General features: G+C 42.1%; 1 protein-coding gene across 4 annotated transcripts in view; it reads left to right on the top strand.

Annotated features, from left to right (window-relative positions):
* Nucleotides 1-24,312, top strand: part of FYN (FYN proto-oncogene, Src family tyrosine kinase) — a 211,045-nt gene that overhangs the window by 161,291 nt on the left and 25,442 nt on the right. For 3 of the 4 annotated variants that reach the window (XM_032156942.2, XM_058435491.1, XM_058435492.1), the window contains 7 exons: nucleotides 3,191-3,289; nucleotides 6,781-6,884; nucleotides 7,847-7,996; nucleotides 10,617-10,781; nucleotides 14,387-14,566; nucleotides 16,136-16,212; nucleotides 16,314-16,467. In XM_032156942.2, the coding sequence (XP_032012833.1) occupies nucleotides 3,191-3,289; nucleotides 6,781-6,884; nucleotides 7,847-7,996; nucleotides 10,617-10,781; nucleotides 14,387-14,566; nucleotides 16,136-16,212; nucleotides 16,314-16,467 (929 nt within the window). Of the gene's footprint in view, nucleotides 1-3,190; nucleotides 3,290-6,780; nucleotides 6,885-7,846; nucleotides 7,997-10,616; nucleotides 10,782-11,183; nucleotides 11,340-14,386; nucleotides 14,567-16,135; nucleotides 16,213-16,313; nucleotides 16,468-24,312 lie in introns of all 4 variants that reach the window. The other variant, XM_032156956.2, reaches the window with a different exon arrangement.

Genomic DNA, 24,312 nt, shown 5'->3' with positions numbered 1-24,312 from the left:
GTTTAGAGCCCCACCCAAGCATTTGATAAAATTGTTACCGACATAAAATGCTACACTACTGAGCAGATCAAGGCTGACTTCTGTTGGCAAATAACTACTCCCTGGCTCCAAGGCTCTAGGGCTCCCAGCTCCCGGGCCCACAAGCCTATGAGCAACTTTGGGGTTTGGGGGTAGACTCTTTTCTTGGTGTGGGGTGTGGTGGGGGCACAGAATCTTTTAGCAAGTCTTTAAATCAGAGGAACAGAGAGAGCTGTTATAAAACCTTAAAAGCCATTCTAAACCAGCACCAGGCTTTAAATCATATATTTGAATTAGAGCAAGATAAAAAATATCTCACCAAGTGTAAATTAAAGAGAAATCTGAACTGTAAGAACAGTTTAAAGAAATACAGCTTTAACAATGCTAATTACCCACAGTAACTCAAGAAATAAAAGATAACATATTAGAGATCCTATTTTCCTAAATCAACATGAATATAGAGTATATCTATTTATAGGTGAATTGGTGCTTCTAGTGTATCAAAAAGATGACTTATTCACTTGCTCAACGGCTTTCGATGAATATTTTGAGTCTGTACCAGCCTCTCTGGGCTCAATGTGTGAGGTTTACTACATAATAAACATTGAATCTTTGTCACTTTATGTCTCCTTTGATGAATAAGATGACCCAGGAAAGCCTAGAAAAAGAGAAATCAAGGATTTTATCTTTCTCATGGGTAGCTGAAAACCCTTGTGAGATTAATAGGGTCAAGTAAGAAAATCATGAATTCCTGATTCATGACTTCAGAATGAGCTGATAATTGCATTCTGATCTGTGCTACACTATTTAGGTGCCTAGACCAAAATGAGATAGTTAATGGTAGATTTGAATTGGAAATGACTTCATTAATGCCAGATCACCTGAATAAGGCTGGGCTTGTCCCAACCTGCAGCAAAATGTATTGGCTTCCCACCCCCATTGACAGTCTCAGATACCCTAAAATTGATGCTAGCCATTTTTTTTCTTAATTTAATTCAATTAGAACTAACTTGATGAAGGTTATCTTGCATTAAAAAACAATAAGCCTCTGCTACAAGCACTTAATTTTTTCCTCGCCATTTTGGAGCATTTCCCAGGCTGGGCGGGACAGGGTGGAGGGGAAAGAGCTGGGTATTGTTATTTTTAATGATGAAATGTCTCCATCTAGTGGAACTTCAGAGCAGTAAACGTTGTCACTATATTAAAGTGAAGATTATGTCTCCAAAGCCATTTCCTTAAACACATACAGTGTTTAAAGAAAAAAATAAACTTCTACATATGTTCTTAGATGATATCCTTACAACTGTATGTATTCCTTTTGGAAGGCATAGAAATGAGACTAGTACAAACTGTTAACATTTTTAATGTCATGATTTGAACCTCAAAGAGAGGGGTGCTTACAATAGGGGAGCAGCACAGTGCAGATCCCACCCAGTTGGTAACGATCTAGCTCTTAAGTTGGGCAGTGGGTTCAGGGGGTTCGTATATACTGTACCTATATTCTTCAGTGTGTGTAACTATGTCCTAACAAAGATCTAGACATGAACGAAATTTAAGATTATGAATAAATCTAGACATGAACTAACTTTTATGAATAAAGGACTTTCTGAATATGAGTACTGTACTTTTGATGGATTTGTAATAGGGTAAAAAGGAGAGATTAGGAAACTAATTAAAGCATAAGGTTTTAAAAACCTTTGCTGGCACCTTGGTTTTTTTGTGGGCTATTCTATTACTTATGCCACCAAACACTTTCCCACAACAGCGCCCCCAGCACACGCTGGCTTGTCACCTTTGTTCTGTTGCTCTATTAAATCCTATCTGGAGGCGTTGCTCACTGCTCACCTTGCTCAGAGAGTCCAGCTTTAGAGAGCAGCCTCTGGAGTAATGCTTGAGTTTAATGTGGAGGCTGGTTATTCTCTACCTGATTAAATCTGTCTGGGGAGCATCTTTACCATGGCCAAAAGCCAACACATTTTTTTTTCCCTGGCTGAAAGCTTTGACACAGAACCCAGCCAAAAGAACGATTTTTAAAAAAATGCCTGGAGTTTCGCTTGCTGCCTCCAAGGACCAAAAAAGGAGGAAGAGAAGGTGCTGAGCCCCTGGAGATCAGATTTGCTGGGAGGTCTGATTTGCTTGAGGGCAATCATGTCTTTGACTGCAGGCTGGTGGAAGGTTCTGCAGATACTCAATGGATGTCAGAGCCACAGCGCCACATCCATGACCTCCTCGATGTTAATGGGAAGAGGTACACACTGCTGAATCTAAGCAGATGAACTTGAACTGCTTAATGTACTCACTGGCTTTAAGATGAGAGTAGCTACAAGCTACCTTTTCACCTCCTCTGAGAGCTCCCCAGGTTGATACCACACTGCCATGCTGTGGCATGGAGCCTAAGGCAGTACAAAGTGGCATGACTAAAAATCTCACTCCCTTGCCGAGTTTCTGTGCTTCCCCTGTGCGAGCACATGCAGCCATACCCACCCTCACCCCTTGCCCATGAGCCTCAGGCCAGTACTCTGGACATTTGATGGAATCACTTCAGACTGAAAATGCCTGGGGAAGGCGATCCTACTGTAGCATCATTCTACCTGCAGAGAGGTGTCTCCCCATCTTTTTGAGAGCAAGCCAGGCATGTGTTTAGAGCGTGCCTTCATCCCTCATCAGACCTCCTAACCTCCCAATGTTAAGATGTTAACATTTCTAGTGTCGTGATTTGAACTTGAAAGAGAGGGGTGCTTACAATAGGGAAGCAGTACTTTGCAGCTCGGATTGACCTCAGACCTCCTAAAAAGCTTCCCTTCGCAGATGATCTGCAGCCAACGTTTTACTTAATTAGGCTGAGGCTGGGTTCCTTTTCCCTCTGTCCAAGTTAAGGACACTAACCAAGCAAAATACCTCCTACCAAGAGAGACCTCTCATGGCCAGGATCCCACATTCTTAACTCACAAATAAGGCAAGAGACAACCGTGAGTTCATCTCATGGCTGACTCGAACTGGAACCTTCTGACCTTCACAGGGGGACTATGCTGGAGTTCAGAGTAAAGGAATACGTTGGAGAAATCAGGTGGCAGGATGATTAGGTGACAGTTATACACTTCAGACCACAGTGAGTCTCTAACTGCAAGCTGTTGAAATGGTCAACGTATTTACTTTTCTTTTTTCTTTACAGGGAAGGAGATTGGTGGGAAGCCCGCTCCTTGACAACTGGAGAGACAGGTTACATTCCCAGCAATTATGTGGCTCCAGTTGACTCTATCCAGGCAGAAGAGTATGTTTCATTTTGTTTTCACTTAACTACTTGATTTTAAAAGTTGATTGCCACAATAAAATGCCATCAGCATTGGGCAGGAGGGAGAAGACATTCACAGCAGTGATTAAGGCTGAGTTTTTCAGGCTTTCTGCCCCGGTTTTTACCCTGTGTAATACTTGCACTATTATTAACTTAATGTTTCTCTTGAAGCCTGCTCACTTATTTTGAAAGAAAACTTTCTATCAATACCCTAAATGAAAAGCCAGTAAAACTTGTCATAGATTAAAAGTAGCCATAAAAATATGAAATGCAGCCATAAAAATATGAAATGCTAGCTAGAGCATATATTATTGCCAACCCAAGTTTCTAAGCCCACAGTCCGCTCCCTCTGTTGGGGAGAGAGAGGAGACAGTAGCAAGTAATTGCCAAAGACTAAGATTTTTCTCCTAAGTGTGATCAGAAATATTTAAAAAGTGCTGAAAAGACACCTTCTATTCCTGGGAAAAGTGAGTCACATACAGTGTGTCCCCCCGACTTGGGAAATACTACAGTGATTTGGAATCTCAATTGGCTTCTTTGATAGTAAACAGTGACGAGCAGTTATTTGGCCCAACTGTTCAACTGGTAGCAGTTTAGGAAGGTGTTCAGTAGGCTGAAGGGATCTAAAAGGGATAACCTTTCTCCCTTCTTCTGACCCATGAGGATTAATGGGCACTCCCAAGGGGAAGAACTGCCAGTGGCTGTTTGCCAGCCCTGACTTCTGAACTGAGGGAAGGAGAGATGGAGCCATGATTTCCCAAATGCAGGAACTTGGCCTCCTCCTGACACCTTGGGTCTTGCCTCTCTAGAAAGGGAGTTGAGAAAAGTCAGTCACCAAGCCCAACCTTTGGCTCTGATATTTAATTTCACCATGGATTTGTTTAAGTAGTGCAAGAGGGATTAGACTCCACACCCTAACCAAATCCCTAGTTGGATTGTTCTATTCTTTAATGCCTTTGTATTTCCTCTAAGAGGATCTGTTTTGTTTCCCACTCTCAAATACTCAGTGGTTCTTAGTTGTTTTTTTCTCCTAGTGACTGTGTTTCATCATCAGTGAATCAAGGTATTTGTATTTAATTTGTATTTTAGGGCAGATTTGCAAACATCTTTGTGTTCTTTCAGAATAAAAAGTACCAAAATATAGCATTACCCTGATTTAACTGGAAATTTGTCAGCTATATATTTAAGTTATGTTTATAATGGTCGACTTTTTAAATATTTTGTTTTTAAAGAATATTATTTTTTAAAATAATGCCTTCAGTTTTACATATGCAATTAACTATCATTATCTTAAAATACTATTGTTTTGCTGCAATCCATTGTTCTAACAATTCCTTTTTCACCACTGTTTTACACAGCATTCTAATTGGGTTATTGGTACACACCCAGAAAGCCATTTCTCACAAGTAATTGACGTAATAGTCTTTACACCACCTAGTGCTAGATTAAGGATTGTTGCACATTTTGGTGTTTCTAAAAGTCACTGAGGAGCTAACACGCCATGCCTCTTTTCTTCAGTGAAACTTAATTCACAAAAGAATTTGACAGTGAATTCATAATACCTATATTCAAGCATAATGAATTGAAATTTCATTTTAGAATCTGGATTCTTTCACAGTCAAATATTCTAAAAATGGTTCCCACACACAGATTCCAATTGAATGCTCCAGCATTCTCCGTTGGGTTTTGGGGGCACCTGCTGCTCATTCAGCACCTAGTGCTGAAGTAGTAACTAATTGCCAGGCTTGGTTAAGGCTTGAGAGTGCAGGGGGAGAATATAAGGCAAATAACAAAAGTCTTGAGGTGACTTAATGTGATGCCTCCTAAAGTGGCACAGAGTATCATTAGTTTGTTCAGGGATAATACATTGAAATATCTGCAACACCAAGTCATTATAAGGGCATGCTTATTGACTGGGCACAGATCTCAAAGGTGTACAGTAACCAGTCCTTACAGTTGTGCCAAAGAAAAGATGTACAGGGTCAGCCGTGATGGCTGCCTCCTGTAATCCCAGCATTTGGGAGGCCAGGGCGAGAGGATCACTTGAGCCCAGGAGTTTGAGACCATGCTTGGCAGCATAGGGAGACAGTCTCACTCTGTCCCCAGGCTAGAGTGCAGTGGCCCTGTCTCGGCTCACTACAACCTCCACATCCCTGGTTCAAGCGATTCTCGTGCCCCAGCCTCCCGAATAGCTGAAATTACAGGCACATGCCACCATGTCCAGCTAATTTTTGTATTTTCAGTAGAGTTGGGATTTCACCATGTTGGCCAGGGTGGTCTCGAACTCCAGACCTCAGGTGATCTGCCTGCCTCAGCCTCCCAAAGTGCTGGAATTACAATCATGAGCCACCACTCTTAGCCTCTACAAAAAAATTTTTTTTTGTTAGCAGGTGTGGTGATGTGCACCTTTAGTCCCAGGAGGCTGAGGTAGGAAGATTGCTTGAGCCTGGGGAGGTCGAGGCTGCAGTGAGCTATGATTATGCCACTGCACTCCAGCCTGGGTGACAGAGTGAGACCCTGTCTCAAGAAAATAGTGGAGTGCAGTGGCGCGATCCTGGCTCACTGCAACCTCTGCCTTCCAGATTCAAGCGATTCTCCTGCCTCAGCCTCCCGAGTAGCTGGGATTACAGGTGCATGCCGCCACACCCGGCTAATTTTTTGTATTTTTAGTGGAGATGGGGTTTCACCGTGTTAGCCGGGATTGTCTCCATCTCCTGACCTCATGATCCACCCTCCTTGGCCTCCCAAAGTGCTAGGATTACAGGCATGAGCCACTATGCCTGGCGTTTTGTTTTGTTTTGTTTTGTTTTGTTTTTTTGAGACACGGCTTTGCTCTGTCACCCAGGCTGGAGTACAATGGCACGATCTCAGCTCACTGCAGCCTGGGCCTCCCAGGTTCAAGCGATTCTCCTGCCTTAGCCTCCCAAGTACCTGGGATTACAGGTGCCCACCACCACACCAAGCTAATTTTTATATTTTTAGTAGAGCTGGGGTTTCACCATGTTGGCCAGGCTGATCTCAAACTCCTGACCTCAGGTGATCCGCCCGCCTCGGCCTCCCAAAGTGCTGGGATTACAGGTGTAAGCCACCGTGCCCAGACTAGAGTCTTTTAGATAAGTGTAGAAAGGGTCTCCTGCAGTTACCATTTCAAATCAAGGTCTTAGATTTCTGGTTTTTTGCATACAGATGGCAGTTTTAACACAAACCAGTTCTGGTCATGTCTGGAGGGGAGGAAAACAACCCACAATTCAAATCTGATTTTTTTTTAAAGAGTGAAAGAGATGAATTAGGGATAGAATCCAGGATAGATTGAAAAGGAACTGAATTAAGCTAGGAAAAAATACATACAGGGAAAGGCTAAGGACTAAATTGGAGGTGAGGGGAATTCATGGGCAAAAAAAAGAGCCTATGCTGTTGCATTTTGTAAATGACTATTACAAAGTATTTTCTTTCCTTGATCTAATTTAAAGGTGGTACTTTGGAAAACTTGGCCGAAAAGATGCTGAGCGACAGCTATTGTCCTTTGGAAACCCAAGAGGTACCTTTCTTATCCGCGAGAGTGAAACCACCAAAGGTAAGATAACGAGTTGAAGAAGTTGGCTTGTCATTCAAATCTGTGGATTAGTCAGAGGGGATGAAAGGCTTATCTCTAATGTACAAGGATTTTAAAATGGCACATATCCTCCCTGCCTTGTGAGTGGAGTCCTGTTTTCAGTCTTCCCTCCAGGCTCTAAAACTGCAGACAGCACCAAAAGAACTACAGAGGCTCCAAATCAAGACCTTCCTCCTGAAACGGGCTGGGGGCAGCTTCACTGCTCCGGGCACACAAGATCATAGAATTTTCAGAAGTCCTTTAGAATTTTGATTTTCTGAAACTCTTAGTTCCTCAGGTGCCAGTCATACAGGTTGTTTTTGCTTTCCTTTTGTTTTTTAAATAACTGAGGACTTCACTTCTCTTCCTCCAACTGTTGGACTTTTCATTATTTAACAACTCATTACAGCCCACAAGAGGAGACAGGTCAAGGAAGAAAAGAGTAGTGGCCTCTAGCTTAATTCGCCAGATTATCCGTTCCTGTAGAAAGTGTTGTAAAGCAGAAGCTTGAAGCTCACTTCTAGAGAAACAAGCCTTAGATTTCTTTTGCACATGCTGCCGCTACCTGCCTGTATGCCCCTGGGTAGAGAAGACAAGGGAAGCAAGCTCAGCCATGCGTCGTGGTCCTTCTCTACCCTTGCGGGGAAGGAGTGTTGGAATTGAGTCTACGCTGTATTACGCAACAAGGGGTACTGAACAGTGTGTTTAAGAAAAATATCCAGGAAGCTTTCAGTCTCAAGGGCAGAATCATTTTACTGCTAATATCTTCTGACATTTGCAGGACATCAAGAAGCATCTTCTTCCTGTTACTAAGTGGAGATGCTGTGTGTGTGTACATGTGTGTGCATCTTGGTAATTATTAATCAGAGTCAAGAAAATGAGGCCTAAAAAGCAAGCTGATACTCTAAATGATTGGAGCTGCTAATGCTTTCCATGTTTACCAGGTGCCTATTCACTTTCCATCCGTGATTGGGATGATATGAAAGGAGACCACGTCAAACATTATAAAATTCGCAAACTTGACAATGGTGGATACTACATTACCACCCGGGCCCAGTTTGAAACACTTCAGCAGCTTGTACAACATTACTCAGGTAACCTTAATTCTAACTACCTACTAACCATTTGGATGCTGGAGGGAGTGGATAGGCCTAGAGCAGGAAAGTGGAAAGGGGTAAAACTAATATGTACAAAATCACTTATAGAGTATGTTTTCTTTGCCAGCCCTTAATGGTGGGGCTTGGCCGAATAGGTTCTATTGCTGTTGTTCTACTGTTGTTATTATTAGTTCCACATGTTTGTCCGAAGATTCTATAATATTTTTGTTTCCCAAGTAGAAAGCAAGAAGTTAAATTTTAAAAGTTGTTTGTTTTTTCATCTTCATCCTAAAATACTTCAAGTTGTCTTTTCCCATTCCCCCGCGTTGCATGTGAGGAAGCAGTCTCCCGGAGGGCGCTTACATGGGGCCTCCTACAAGGAATATTGTGTTTCCACCATCACTTTACGCTCAGCACTGTTGCAGGAATAGCTGCACGTACATTTCATTCTCATGCAAGTCATTTATCATGTTCCCCACCAATACTGCTGTTTCCTAACTAGGCTTAGACTTACACGACCCACAGCTCTTAGATCTATTACGTCTATTGTGCTAAATTAAACTTTTAAAATGTACATCAGTCTCTGTCCTAACACCCAGATATCACCATTATTTTGTTGTTTCTGAAAACATAATTATTAGATATGCAGTTTATACATTTTATCAAAGACTGTGGTTTTATGTGCAATTGTTAAAATGATTGCTTTCTTTCCTGGATTAGCAAGTATTATATGCCACTATATAATACATATTCACATGTGCCTATAGGTGCACATGTATAGACACATGTCTATATCCTATTAAGCCTAGAGGTGTTTTTTTGTGTGACCCATTTCTCGATTTTCTATTGTTCTCCAGGACAAAGGCAAGACTCAAAAATAGTATACGATATACCTCTACTATTGCTGTGTGCACAATCATTGAAATATATGTGTATAATTTTTGGCATGAGAAAGCAATCTTTCGAAAATGACAATAAGAAATGTCTGTTGATCCCTGGCACTAATGAACAATAGAAAATATTAACAGCACTTGCAGTACTAGTTGATTATGGCATTGGCTAACTTGGTTTATGTGGATCCTAATGAAACATTTGGGAGAAATGGAACAAAATATCTCCCTGAGCTTAAGTGATACACTCAAAATGCCTCCTTGTTGTAAGGATTTTTCAAATGCTGAAATATATTTCATTACAGCCAAACATCAGCAGGATCCCCAGGGTTTGGATCATTTGAAAATACTGTGTTCGAAAGGGCACCTTAATAACATCGTAAAGCTGGAAGGAAAGAGGGGATATGAACAATAGACACTTTTTTTAATCTCGGGGAAAAAAAATCCATCTCACATTAGACTTGTTTTTATATTGGCTTTCCCTCTTCCCTCTTTCTCTCTCACACAATAAAATGCCTTTGAAATGCTGACACATAAATAATTTCCTACCTAAACATCTCAGAGCCTGATTCCATCAAAAAGAAAGGAGTAAAAAGCAAGTTACAGCCCAGCAGCACATCTGCTTTCCCCGGGTCCGGGGGCTGCCAGGAGGGAGCGGGGGGTCTGTCCACCTCACAAGGCAGGCTCTGTCAGCTTTTGTCACTCCCTGATTTCTTATTCTTTGTTACCTTTTTTCGCCTGACTGATTTTTACTTGGCATTTAAGTTCCCCTTAGCACTGCCAGATTCTAAAAGGTTATATTCTTTTTTAAAAAAGAAGAGAAAGAAGGAAAGAAGACAAAGAGAGAAAAAAAACCTCCAAGTGATAACTACTTTTTCCTTTCTTCTTTTTTTTATAAAGAATACATTCTTTCACATCTTGAATTTCTGTGAATTTTAGTTTCCATTCTTTTTCCTTTCAAACCAGACACCTAAATTATACATCGAAGACTGTTAAAAGGTTGTTTTTTTTTTAATGGAAAATATCAAAGAAGCAGCCCAGGAGTGTCTGACTTGATGGAATGGAATCAGTTAGAAAGCCAAAGACATCACTAAAAAAAGTGACTTCTTTTTTTTTCCCCACCAGTTATAATCTTCAGCCTTACTAGTTTATAACAGTTTAATGTTCTATAGAAGGATCCTCCACTAAAGTTATAATTTTAAGTATAGTCATATAGAGAGATCCCTAATCCCCTGGGTAATCTAGATACTAAAGGTGGGGAAGAACAGTCATATTGACGTTCTTTAATCCAAAACCACTTTTTGAAATTAGTAAGGATATTTTCAGCATTCCCAAAAACATGTTATTAGCACATTGAGCTGAAAACGTTTTTCTTACTCAGTGAGTACAGAAACCAAAGCAGTCTGCGTGTCTATCTATGTATAGACTGTATCGTACCTGGGCTCATGGAGTAGTCTAAATTTAAAATGTCCTCTATTCTACCTCCAATGAAAATGTTTCCGTGTGTGGCGTCTGATCTTCCACCGTGTGTGTGGTCGTCTGCTGGTGTAGCGCAGTTTAAGCAGCACTGTGTGCTGCTAGTGTTCCACGATGTGTGTGGTCGTCTGCTGGTGTAGCACTGTTTGAGGAGCACTGTGCGCCGCTAGTGTGGGTTTACACTTATGAGTGTTGTCATTACATGTGTTCTGCTCTTCTCTCCCTCTCCTGCCCCTGCCCTGCTCCATCAGAGAGAGCTGCAGGTCTCTGCTGCCGCCTAGTAGTTCCCTGTCACAAAGGGATGCCAAGGCTTACCGATCTGTCTGTCAAAACCAAAGATGTCTGGGAAATCCCTCGAGAATCCCTGCAGTTGATCAAGAGACTGGGAAATGGGCAGTTTGGGGAAGTATGGATGGGTATGCTGAGACTCAATTACTCTCTTATTAGCTTCCCCGTTTGGGAAATCCCAAACATGAAAGATGGAAGGTGAAAATAAAGACTGCGTGACCGGGAAGAAAGTTTGAATTGCTAATAGTGGGGAATAATAATTTCAGTTTTGGTTTTAACATTCTGGAATTCCTAAAAAAAGATAGTAAGTGGGCAGAATTGGCAAATGGCTCAAGTTGTACTATTACATGACTCAATTCATAAACCAGCAAATGGTCCAAGCTGCCATAAAATGTCTTGCCCTTCATTTCCAAAAGCAAATATTTGTTGAATGTCGTCCTAACGGGCAAGTCACCTTCCATCTTTCCTAGTGCATGCATAATTATGGATTATAAGGACTGTGTTTTCTTTATTAATTCCCTTTCCTGTAGAGAAAGCTGATGGTTTGTGTTTTAACTTAACTGTGATTGCATCGAGTTGTACCCCACAAACTTCTGGATTGGCTAAAGATGCTTGGGAAGTTGCACGTCGTTCGTTGTGTCTGGAGAAGAAGCTGGGTCAGGGGTGTTTCGCTGAAGTGTGGCTTGGTAAGGCAGAGGGCACATTTTGTTTTGGCTGCATCTCAAAGCCGATTAAAAGGATGGTTTTGAACAAAAATGCACACAGCCGTTGGGACAAAGACACTTAACCTGGATAACTAGACGGGCACAGGCCATCCAGATTTTCAGAATATGCTGATACCTTGCTGTGCTCATCTTTCCTACTTCATGTGGTTAATTAAGGCACCCGCAGAACAGGAAACCAGTACACTGTGAATCTGGTGTTTCCTCTTCCTAAGAAATGGGAAGGTAAGATACTGTACATGGGCAGCCATAAGAAAGACCATGGGCGTTTTGCTCAACGGGCCTGGGTTTGAATCCTTACTAGCTAATTAACCACGAACAAGGGGCATATTTAACTCCTTTAAGCCTCAGTTTTTTCATCTGTAAAATTGGAATGATACTTTTTTGTTGTTGAGATGGAGTCTTGCTCTGTCGCTAGGCTGGAGTGCAGTGGTGCGATACCAGCTCACTGCAACCTCCGCCTCCCGGGTTCGAGCGATTCTCCTGCCTCAGCCTCCCGAGTAGCTGGGATTACAGGTGCCTGCCACCACGCCCACCTAATTTTTGTATTTTTAGAAGAGACAGAGTTTCACCATGTTGATCAGAATGGTCTTGATCTCCTGACCTGGTGGTCTGCCAGCCTCATCCTCCCAAAGTGCTGGGATTACAGGCGTGAGCCACCACGCCTGGCCAGAATGATACTTATTTGATAGGATTATTTTTAGGATTACATGGGTTAATATGTTTAAAGTCCCTTGCAGATAGTAGATCTTCAGTAGAGATACATACTTCTCTTTATTTGATTGTCATTGATAAGGCTGGCTGCACTGGGCCTTTGTAATTTCTTTTATAGCCCTTTTGGGTCAGTTGCAGCTTTGCTTAGAAACAATTCATGGATTTAGGCCCCACTCAAAAACATGTTTCAGTAAAACAATATTAATACTTATGGAATCCTCCATCGTCCTTCCTCAGAACTCATTAAAAACAGTATCGATCAGTACCCTTTGCTATGTGTGGGTATAGATCTTTAGGTGTGGTCTGCATTAAAAGAGTTAATACAGGTGGCCAGGCGCAGTGGCTCACGCCTGTAATCCCAGCACTTTGGGAGGCCAAGGCGGGCAGATCACCTGAGGTCAGGAGTTTGAGACCAGCCTGACCAACATGGAGAAACCCTGCCTCTACTAAAAATACAAAATTAGCTGGGCATGGTGGTGCATGCCTGTAATCCTAGGTATTCGGGAGGCTGAGGCAGGAGAATCGCTTGAACCCAGCAGGTGGAGGTTGTGGTGAGCGGAGATTGCACCATTGCACTCCAGCCTGGGCAACAAAAGCGAAACTCCATCTCAAGAAAAGAAAAAAAAAGAGTTAATACAGTTAAAGCACTTAAAACATAGCCCAGCAAGTGATAAGTGCTACAAAGATATATGTAGGTATGTTAGGTGGATAAATAGGTAATAGACAGACATACACATATATATGTATGAGTTAGCTAGTTTAATAAATCCACATTATTGTGTCCATCTCTCTCTGGACTTAATCTCAAGTATCGTAAAATATATGACCTCCTTCTTCCTCATTCACCTTCTAATAATAGAGGATTTTAGTCAAATTACTCACACAATCACAGAGAATTGGACCCTATTGGAAAATTTATTTTCAAATTTTACAAATATCAACTTTAAATCATTACATATACTGTTCACATTTTATTTTCCAATAAACACAAGACAACATGCCCATCAGAATTGGGATGGATGTCTGTGTAATTAACAAAGTTTGTATTACAGAGGAAGATCTTAATGTATTTAAAATTTGGGGTGCTGACTCTTAAATAGCAAAGATCACTTATAAATTGCCAAATTTCCCATGAATGCTTAGTGGGCAGATATTTATGAAGTTTAAATGAACTTTTCTTTAAGCTACTTGTTTTTTTCATAATTTATATTTTGTAGGTTGCATGTTGTAATTGTATGAACCATGTCTTTAACAGGATAATAAGAACTCCAATTTACAGAATCCTTAAATTCCAAAGTCAGTTATATTAAATATAAAAATCTTAATTTAAACCAGTCTTCTTTTTCAAATAGAAAATAAATTAGCAGATTTTTTCCCCTTTATAAAGTTATTCTTCAGCATCATAGGCCTAATAATGGAATACACGTAGAACCTAGGTGTGGTTTTGTTTTTTTAATGCTGAGGCTGAAAGAGACCCAAAAGATAATCCAGTTCCATTCCTGTATTTTACAGATGAGGTAACTGAGGACAATCATAATCCAGGCCTTGCCTTCAGATTTGCTAGATTTTTTTTTTAACATGCCAAATTTAAATATTTCTGTTCCCTCTCAGCTGCTGTTTAATTTCACCTGTCTACCTACCTGATAGAAGCCATTGTCCTTGTGGCTAGCCATCAGTAAAGCTGAGGAATTTGCCTTACCTGGTTGAAGTATTGGCAAGCAGACTGTGAGCTCCTTGCCAGTGCTTATCAGCATGCTTGGCACACCTGTGCGAGGACTCAGTCAAGTAACTTGTCCATTGCAGACACTGAAAGTCTAGAGGTAATTTCCAGACATCCTCATCTGATACCATATTTTTTAAATGGCACACCCCATAAACTTAAATAATCTAATTTCTTCCATGCTCACTGTATTCCCTAAGGGACAGCTATTAGATGACCAGGCCTGTTCCAACCCCTGGACTTTCATCACTGTAAACACTGGTGCAGAGCTTTTGGTATAAATGTGTAATCATATGACTGAGCCAAAAAAAGAGAGATTGGTAATATATCAAAATTTAAAAAATTTTTATTGAGTTATAAATCTTAATATAGCCATCTTAGCCATAACCACAAATAAACTCATTTTTTCTGTTAAAATACTTGACAGAGTCCTTGCAATTGAATGTCTTTGTTCAACAAAAACTGTATTAAGTGTTTTAAATTTAAAATCTAATCTTGTGCAAATAGCTGGTGGTCAAAACCTTTTTCCATCAAAAGAAGGTCTTTGGTTTGACTTCATATTCTGGGATGTTTGTAGGTACCTGGAATGGAAACACAAAAGTAGCCATAAAGACTCTTAAACCAGGCACAATGTCCCCCGAATCATTCCTTGAGGAGGCGCAGATCATGAAGAAGCTGAAGCACGACAAGCTGGTCCAGCTCTACGCAGTGGTGTCTGAGGAGCCCATCTACATCGTCACCGAGTATATGAATAAAGGTTGGGCAACGCCTCTCCTGTCTCCAGCTCACAGTGCCTTAAGGGGTTGTTTGGGGGAGAGAAATGGAGGCTTCCTACTTGCTGCTTTTCTAGTTTCTGCCTGGGTCAAGTATTCCCATTAGGAACCACCAGTTATGTGCTCATTAATGAAAACATTTTTTAAAACAGACTAACCTTGAGTTTACCCCTGCCTCAAATCCTTGTGAAATGCCAAATACCTTTTACATGTTATGTGTGTCAGAAATTCAAGCTCCTCTCCATAATTAAAACATTCATTTTTAATATGGGGGTGGTACGGAGGGTTATGATAGTTTGTTGTTATTTTGAATGTAGTAGCTTTTGTTACATTTCCTTTTTGCAAGGCTAAACAATTAATATCAGACACTGGTCTCTAAGCTAAGTTTAGTCTCCATCATTTCAACATCTTTTTTTTTCCCAGCTCTCTTCTTAAACGTCAGACGATGAAATTACATGCTTTCAGAGACCACATTTATTCTCACATTCTCTCCCCCGCAACCCCTCTTTCTAATCAAACCAGCATTGTTGGGGATAAGGCCAAAGATCATTTTGTTTTGGACAAATAGATGAACCAAACAAGAAACAGCCTTAAAAGGCAATACACTGTACATCAGAGGATACCCGTGTAATTTTCCTTTTCCATGTACTTTCTTTTAAAATATAATGGGAATTTTTTTCTGGCAAACTGTTTGTCCTTTGTGTCCAGGGTTATTTTGTAAATAACTTTGTGATTAAAGCATAAAATATCACTGATGACCATCATAAGCCTCCAGCTTCTGCAAATGATTATCCCTGCTTTGGTGTTAGTTCTAAGCCTCCTTAGGCTGTGTTATAATAGTGGCTCTGAAGCTTCCAATGTTTTGTTTCAGATGTCTGATTTAAGGCTTGGCTGGCTATGATCTAATTAAGGGGGACCATCTGCCCCGCCCGTATTCTTCAGATTGTCTTTTCTTGATTCAAAATCTGTAAATAATCTAAGCTAGTGAGTCTCAAACTTTACCTTGTATTATTAGAATCACCTGCAGGCCTTCTTAAAACCCAAGTTTCTGGACCCAACCTTCAAAGTTTCTGATTTACTCGATCTGGGATGGGACCTGAGAATTTGCATATCTAACAAGTTCCCTTGTGTTGTTGTAGCTGCTGGTCCCAAGACCACAGTTTTGGACCACTCAGCTGGGCTGTATTTTCCCCACATCAATTCTTTGTGCAGGGGTGACTGGGGAATGGGATTGAAGAGGTGCAGTTCTTCATAGGTTCCTCTTTATGACATAAAGGGAGATTGAGTCCCATTTCTTCTAGTCTTATCAAATATATGTTGTTATTCCTAGAAATGGAATTAATGCTGTTTGTTTTTAAAAGGTAAAACTGTTACTTCTCCATGCCTTTACTTTTTTCTACCCTGCTTTTTTATATAAACCTTTTTGTCCCCCCGTGTGGATGGCATTATTCCATTTGACTACCTTATTACTTTTAATAAGAAAACCAAATACAGCTCTCCATTGGGAATTATCTTTCAAAGTAAATTGAAATGATTTTATGTTTTGTTCATAGGAAGTTTACTGGATTTCTTAAAAGATGGAGAAGGAAGAGCTCTGAAATTACCAAATCTTGTGGACATGGCAGCACAGGTAGGCCCTACAGGGTAACTTGATGTGCCATAGATTTAATGACGTGTAAGTACATTGGGTCGTGCTGTATGTAACATGTCCTATTTCCTGGATTTCCACAGGTGGCTGCAGGAATGGCTTACATCGAGCGCATGAATTATATCCATAGAGATCTGCGATCAGCAAACATTCTAGTGGGGAATGGACTCATATGCAAGATTGCTGACTTCGGATTGGCCCGACTGATCGAAGACAATGAATACACAGCAAGACAAGGTGGGCACTTGAATGACAATGGCTCGTGATCACAGCTGTGAGAACAGTCGCTTACTGCACAGCCCTTCCTTCCTCCTTCCCTTCCCTTCCTTCAGAAAATACTTGAAATGTCATTCTTCAGCTTGGTTTGGACTCCTTGATCTGGCAGGAATTTGACAGCTCTGCAGGTGGGAGACTGTTGTGGGCCCAGTGGAGGGATGAGATATTGGTTTTTGGTGGGTAGGTGGGTATTGGTATTTGCTGCTGTGGTCCTCTTGGCTCATGCTGGTCTCCTCACAGCATCCAGGCCTAGGATACTCTGTTTTTGGGGAAAGAAGGCTGGGGAAAGCCAAGGGATCGTCAAGTTTTAGTTTGTCATTCAATCAGTGTATGTCTCAGCAGAAAGCAGAAGGCACGTTCAAATTAGAGAAGTTAAGAAATGAGTTTTTTACAAAGGTACAGGCAGGGTTTCAGAAAGCCAACAGGGCATGGTGCAGTGTCTCGGAGCTTGTAACAGCAACAGAACCAAGGCCTCAAAGGCAAGGGGGCAGAGAAGTGGGCACAAGAAGTCAGAATGGGCCACTGCACAGAGAGGGCCTCCTCAGTAAAGAGAGATGGCAGGGATGGATCTGGGGATTCACACCGAACCCCACTCTTTAGCCCACTTCCAGGTCTTCTGCCAGACCCAACCAGAAGTAGATGTCACAGGAACTCAGCAATGAATCCTTATGGGTCCAGAGCAGGGAGAGGGAGAGTGGAGAGAGGACTTAGACTATACATGGTAACAGCATAGTTACTCGAAAATCTCTGCCTCCTTTCATCATCCCTGCCATCCCACCCTCTGCAAAAATTTATAGAAATTAGCCTTTAAGTAAAATATATCCCAACTCAGCAGCCATCCCAGTGGGGCAGCTTTTCAGGTGCTATTAGAGCACCAGATACTAGAAAGGAGTTTTTAGGAATATTTTCTTTCTTCCCAGATACTGACAAAGTGGTCACCAGGTCAAAGTGTGGGATTAAGTATCTGGTTTGCAATCGAGTATAGGCTCCTCATGTAGAATATAATGTTTATAACTGGGGCAAGGGGGAACTTTCATTGTTGGTGTTTCTAACCAAAGCCTAGTCATCCCAAGCAAAGGCGAGCAGTGACTGGAATGTATTACAGGGTGGTGCTTTCTACTGCATTTCATAATAGCCAGCTCTGAAGTCCTTTTCTTTCTCTTTTTCCTTCTCCTTCTCTTGCCCCTGTTGCTCCTCCTCTTGATTCTTTCATTTCATGCCAATTATCCTCTCCCTTCATTTGACTCTGAGAATGGAAGCATTCTTAGCAGTCTCAAGTGATGAGGAAAAATGTTAAACTAAGACCCTGGCTGCTACCGATACTGTCCAAATGCTGAATTACATGTCGGTCAGACAGCTCAGCTATTTGAATTTCCCCAACACGTGGCAGTTCTTGTCCTGGAGCCAAATGCCCACACAGCAAGCATGCCCGTGCGTTATACACACACATACACCCCCGGTGCTGGGCCAGATGGCGTGCTGTAGCTCTAATCAAAGGCTCACTGCAGCTTTGATTGGCACTGGCCGTCCAGAGAGGAATGTGCATGTGATTTTGAGGCAAGGTGAGCCGAGAGGACCTGAGTGCCAGTGGATCTGAGACTTGCCCTGAATGAGGGACTTTATCCTGAGGCAAGTCTGTCAGATCCCAGCTCCTCAGACCGGAAGAAGAGTGGGCGAAGGTTGTGAGACATGAATATTTGATTAAGGAAAGGGCTAGAATAGAGCCCTGTGCTCACCCTTCTGTGTGTGGGTCGAGTTTTTCCCCTTTTCCTGGACTTTGAACTCTACAGAATTTGTGGTTAACGCTCATGAACCATGGGTAAATGAAAAGGTTGCCAGGCCAGGAGCCAGAGGATGCTGGCAGGGGTGCGTTAATAGGGCCTGGGGGTTTAGTCCACGCCTTATTCACTGGAGTGAGGCCCCTCAGGCTATGGCCCTAGGTGATTGGCCTCCCTCGCTGGTTCCCCTCCCATCAGGCTGCTGCCCTCAGCCTGGCCCCCAGCTGTTCTTCTGCATTAGCCGTCCTGATTGCCCTTCTGCCGGGTGCCCAGCTCCACCATCACGTCCCCAGCTGCCATCAGAGCCCCTTTCAAAAGGCCAACCTTGTACTGGTAGCCTTTGTACTGCATTTCCTTACTTAATTTCGAAATCAAGGGTCCCATCCTTCCTTCTTCAAACATTTTTCTTCTTTCCTCCCTTTCCCAAACACCTTCAAATCCATGCCAAACACTAGAAAGAGAGAAGTAAGAAGTAAGTGAACTGAAGAACCGAACTGGGGGAAAAAACGAAGCTTGGAGAGGCGGGTCCCAGGATGTCCAAGGAGAATAAAAGAAATGCTGTCCTGCAGCAGAGGGGTAGGAAGTGGCAGAGCCATTTATAAAATACCTTCCAATTGCCAGGCCTGAGGGGAAACGTGAGGATCAGGCAGGGAAACAATAGGAATAGACTCAGAGGGGTTAAGTAACTTGTACAAAGTCAGACAGCTAGGAAAATAGCAGAGCCAGGATCTGAATCCAGATATGGCTGACCCTGTTGCATCTACCATCCTAAACTATGCTGACGGCTTCTCATCAAGTCAGTGATGAAAAGAAAAGAAAATAAAGATGGAGAGGATTAGTCATACATCCCTTTTCCCCTTTATTTTATGGGACTGTTTTTAAGGAGCGCCTTCTAGTGTGCCTATGTGAGGGAGTTGCAGAGACCTTCGTTTTCCAGCACTGGGACAACCCAGCTGTTTATAAAATTCCTCCCGAGGGCCTGCCCTGCCCCGGCCGCTTTACGAGGCAGAAAGGGCCTGGTGTGTGTCTGCTGGTGTACTCTGCAGATGGCATGTGTGCTGTGTGCTGAAGTTTCTGCCGGGAATTAATCAGCTCCTCCAGACAGCTGGTCCGCGTGCCTAGTAATATTTGCAAGTCGGGTTTTATGTTACCCACAGGCCACAGCCATGCTGCATCTTGATTATGGGAATGCAGGCGGCATTTGGAAACATGCACCAAACACAGATATTTTAGGACCATGAATGACAATTGTTTTCAAAACAGTTGTGAGTTTCCCATCTCAGGGTGCACTGAAATATCTGTCACCCCTTGGGCAGATGAGGTGGCATTGCATAGGGCACAAGCAGAATTGGAGTGTGGAGCTGGGTTCCATAGTCCTTCCTGTGCTCCTTGCTTCCCACCACCCCAGCTACCCAGGACTGAGCAGCAGCCTATGTCAGGGAGGAGGTCAAGGCCAGGCCCTGAGCCTGTGAGGATGGTCTTCCACTGACAGCACTCTAGAAGCAACTAGAAATTTGGGGCGATTGCTTATTCTCTATTCCCTGGACATATCACTCAATTACAGCAGATAGTTCGTCTTTAGTTATAAACACTTTGCTAAATCCTGCCCAATCAGAGTCTCTAAATAATGCCAACATCAGTTATTTGAGTGCCTTATCTATGAAAGGTCTTTACTAGGAGCTACTGATATCAAGAAGCCTAGGACTGCACAACAGTCAGAAAGCATGAGGAGGAACACGTGAGGCATTGTTGAAGTCAGATGGAACTGGGTTTGAAATCCAGCTCTACCACCTGATGATCTGGGGCCTTAGGCAAGTTATTTAACTTTTGCATACCTCAGTTTACTCATCTGTAAAATGGAAAGACATTTTGTCTGCTGTATGCATTTTTGCAAAGATTAAGTGAAACAATGCATGTAAAGTGCTTAACAGGGTACCCAGCACATAGTGATAAATGTTGCTTGTTACTATTGGTATATCTGGTACAATACTAAGTTCTTGGGGAATAAACAAATGAGTTAATGGATTGTAGATACATGGAAAGTCTCAAACACTATTCAGGAAAGAGAGAGAAGAATCAAAGACAATTCCCAAGTAGTCAAATGCAAGTGATTGTGAGAATGGCATTACCAATAACAGAAATGAGTACTTGGGAAGATCTTACTTTCAGAGAAAGAGGATGCATTTGGGTTTGGATCTGTTGAGACTTGAGATGGTTGTCTTGGTCCTCCAAGCCCAGAGAGATGAGTCGGGGTGCCCTCACTGGGTCTCACTGCCACAGCTGGGCCCTCAGCCTTCCAGCCCTCCCCTGAGGTCTGGTCACAGCCGCCTCCCTACCCCACCACTGCACCTTCTTCCCAGAATCATTCCAGAACTCACCACAGGCACCACAAGGATCTGCTGTCCATCTTCTTGTCCATACCACACCTGTCTCCTGTGACCCCCGACATAGGCGGATGTCACAAGCCTTGCTTCCGGAAATTCACAGCCCCTCCAGCCCTCACTTCCTTCAGAGATCGCACAAGCAGGAGAGAAGCGGTGGAAAAATCCTCTGCAGACTCTAGTTTTTTCTTCATGAGCTTTCAGTGCCGACTAATGTTGATTTAAACCTAATAAGTTCAGACAGACGTGGCTGTGTGTAAGCATAACTTCCTTTTGTGGATACCTTTTTATTCTTCATTGAGCTATAACACACATACAGTAAAATGAACAAATCTGAAGTGTGCGGCCTGATGAATTTTTACGTACATATATGCCCCTGAGTCCACCCCAAAGATAAAGATACAGAATACTTCCAGCACCCCAGAAGACCCCTTATTCCCACTCCCAGTCAGTAACCACCCCCACAAATAGCCTTTTTTTCCCCTTTTCACCATAGATTGGTAAGTTTTGCCTGTAAATGAACATCACAGACATGAATCCTATAGTATTACTCATGTGTCTGGCTTCTTTCCCATTCTTATGTCTGTGAGATTCTTCCATATTGCTGCATGGAACAGTAGCTCTTTTCATGGCTGAGTAGTATTCCGCTGTACAAATATATCACAGAGCCTCCATTCTACTGTTCCTGAACATTTGGGGTTATTTCCAAATTGGGGCCATTATAAATAAGGCTGCTATGGTGATGCACACATGCCCTCGTCTCTCTGGGCTATGTTCTCCAGTGGAATTGGTAATTACAGGACAAACCTAGGTTAGCAATTGCAGTTACTGCCTAACAGATTTTGTGGACATATTTTTAAAAAGGAGAGTACACACTTAGTGTGTCATTTGCCAGTATTGTACTTCCCTCTAAGCTGCTAGTGAGGCAGCCTAGTGAGGCTGAGGAACCAGGGGTTGGACGTTAGGGTCCTTGGCTTTGAATCAGCTCTGTCACTTACAAGCTTGGTGTCCGCAGGCCAGTTACTTAAGCTCTTTGAGCCTCATCTTTATCATCTGTAAAATGGTGATAATAAAAACGATCACCTCACATCATTAGTGTGAAACTTACATGGGCTATCTATAAAAGTTCTTTGAGAGTTGTGAAATGTAAAAATCATCCTTATAACCTCAACTTTTTGTATTTGACATACATTTTCCTTGAAAACAGTCTAAAAAGTTTTTAAAGAGAATCACTATTAGTAATCAATAGAGAAAAAATTCAATCTTTCAAGGAAAAAAACACTGTCTCCCTATTTTATAGCCTGGGCCAGTCAATGGATCTGGGCAGTCACCATTTTGATATACCTGCATACTCCAAGGGCCCCTCCACCCCGGACACAGCTGGGAGTCATGCATCCACTGTCCTCGTCTCCGGCCAACTTGCCTGTTTTCTCATATTTGCATTCTGTGTTGAGAACTATCCCTGCCTGTGCGCTGCCTCTCTTGTTTTTAATCTTGTGAAGTCTGAATATCAGATGGACCTTCTCAGCATTTTCACTGAGGCATGTGCATACACACATCAACATGAGCACACATGAGCACACACACGCTGCATGAGCACGGCTGGAGCAGTTCTCCCGAGCATGTGTGGAGTCGGTCTTACTGCTTCTCTGTAGAAGTGATTTAGTTTAAAGACTAGCAGCGGGCCCTTGTAGACACAGAGCACATAGTAGTATTTAATAAATATTTGTTTACAGCAATGGAAATAACCAAGGTTACCAACCCCCCCACACTCTTGTGAGACAGGCTCTCCTGCTGTCTCTCAGCAATGTGCATGGCTGTCTCTGGGAATCAAATGCTGTTGTGGCTGCAGGAACCTCCAGAAAGGGTTGTTTATTGCATTGATATTCCTTGCACACTCCAAGATTGTCTTTGGAGTGATGGGAAGCACAAGAGCTTTGGAGCTAGATAAGCCTGTGTTCACATCCTGATGCCGTATTCCTAGAGCATAAGTTCTGGCCCCTCTGAGCCTCACCTTTCTCATCATAAAATAGGATTGGTGTTGGTTACCTTTAAGGTGGTTGTAAGAATTCAAGAAGACAATTAGTAGAAGTTGTTGGTATTATTCACTTGTTCCAGCTCCTCCCCACAACACTTTGGTGTTTTTTTGTTCTGTTTTATTTTGGTTTTTTGTTTTTTGTTTTTGGCTAGCTTGACCTCTTTTCTTCTTCTCACATACACCTCAGTCCCCTCCCAAAGATGGCAGGGCCTGGACTGGTAAAGAGCATGACCCATGAGATCAAAGTGTCTTGGTATAAATCCTAGCATTGCTGCTAATTCACTGTGAGACCTTGAGCAAGTTGCTTAACCTCTCTGAGCTTTTATTTCTTCCTCTTAAAATAGGGATAATAATAGTTATCTATATCATAGAATTGTTGTATGGCTTCCCTGCGAATAACCATAAAGCAGTTGGCACAAAGCCAACACTGAGCTGATAGTGGTAGCTGGCAATAGTAGTAATAATAATATTACTATAATATTATTGATCCAATGGATGCCAATAGCTGTGTTTCTCTCTCTCTCTCTCTCTGACACACACCCCACTTCGGGTTTTCCTGATCGCTCCCATCAGGGCTCCTTCCACGTGGAGGCTCTGCCTCTATCATCCTTTCTCCTGATTTGAATCCTCATGAAGGACAGGAACTGGGGTTGCTCTATGGTTTTGGTTGGTTTGTTTTTTAAGTTCAAAATTAATGAAACAAATGTCAAGGAAACATAATCTTTCTATCTTTGGATTGTAAATAAAAATAGGAACATTCGGGTCTTTGTATAAGACTGCTGTAAGTTTAGGCTTATGTATTAAATAGAAGAAGAAAAATGTGTCTGTTCAAATGCTCCCAGTATTGAGGGTTTAAATAGAATAGATTATTGTCTGGAGGAAAATTCAAGTATAAATTAGACTATGAATAATTACTAATTGTTGCAGTTTTCATGTTAATTATTTCATGTTAAAAAATCGTTGCCGCATAAATTAACACATTCTTTCATAGAAAACATATTTTAGAAAGATTTGTTACTTTAATAACTCTTTGTGTATTAGAAATTCCAGATGCCTGTACTAATTAACTATAATCAGATTTTAGATTCAAAAAGCACAGTAGCCATTTAACACAAACGAGCAGGCAGCTAGGTTGACAAACACACTCAGGAAGAAGTGGATCCCTATTTTTTTCAAATTTTGAATTTCACAATCCAGAACTGTGAATTCAATTCCTGTCCTTCTTTTGTATTACAACGACTGGGGATTATGAGACTCAGAGCGCCAGCTTTCCAGCTCAAGGGCTCCTGCAGAATTATTAATGAGCCGCTTCTGAGGCCCCTGTAATCCGGTGGCAGATCAAGGCTGATCTCGCCATGAGATGCCCTCCCTCTGCCCCCGTCAGCACATGAATTTCTTGTTCTCTGTCAACAACAGCATTGCCATTCCCGCACAGTGTGCTGTGACCTGAACAGCAAATATCAGGAGAGGGAAAGGGAAGAAAAAAAAAAACCTTTTTAATTACTGAATTTAATCTAATTCTTCCCATGCTAGAGAAGCAAACCATCCTTTGATGAAAAGCAAACCCTTTAAAATGCAAGCCATTGCCTTAAGCACCGACTAGTGTGTT

The sequence above is a fragment of the Hylobates moloch genome, unplaced genomic scaffold, assembly GCF_009828535.3.
Source record: "Hylobates moloch isolate HMO894 unplaced genomic scaffold, HMol_V3 SCAFFOLD_2, whole genome shotgun sequence".
Classification (NCBI taxonomy): domain Eukaryota; kingdom Metazoa; phylum Chordata; class Mammalia; order Primates; family Hylobatidae; genus Hylobates; species Hylobates moloch.
The sequence above is the reverse complement of the archived record's forward strand: the minus strand, read 5'-3'. Positions and strand labels throughout refer to the sequence as shown.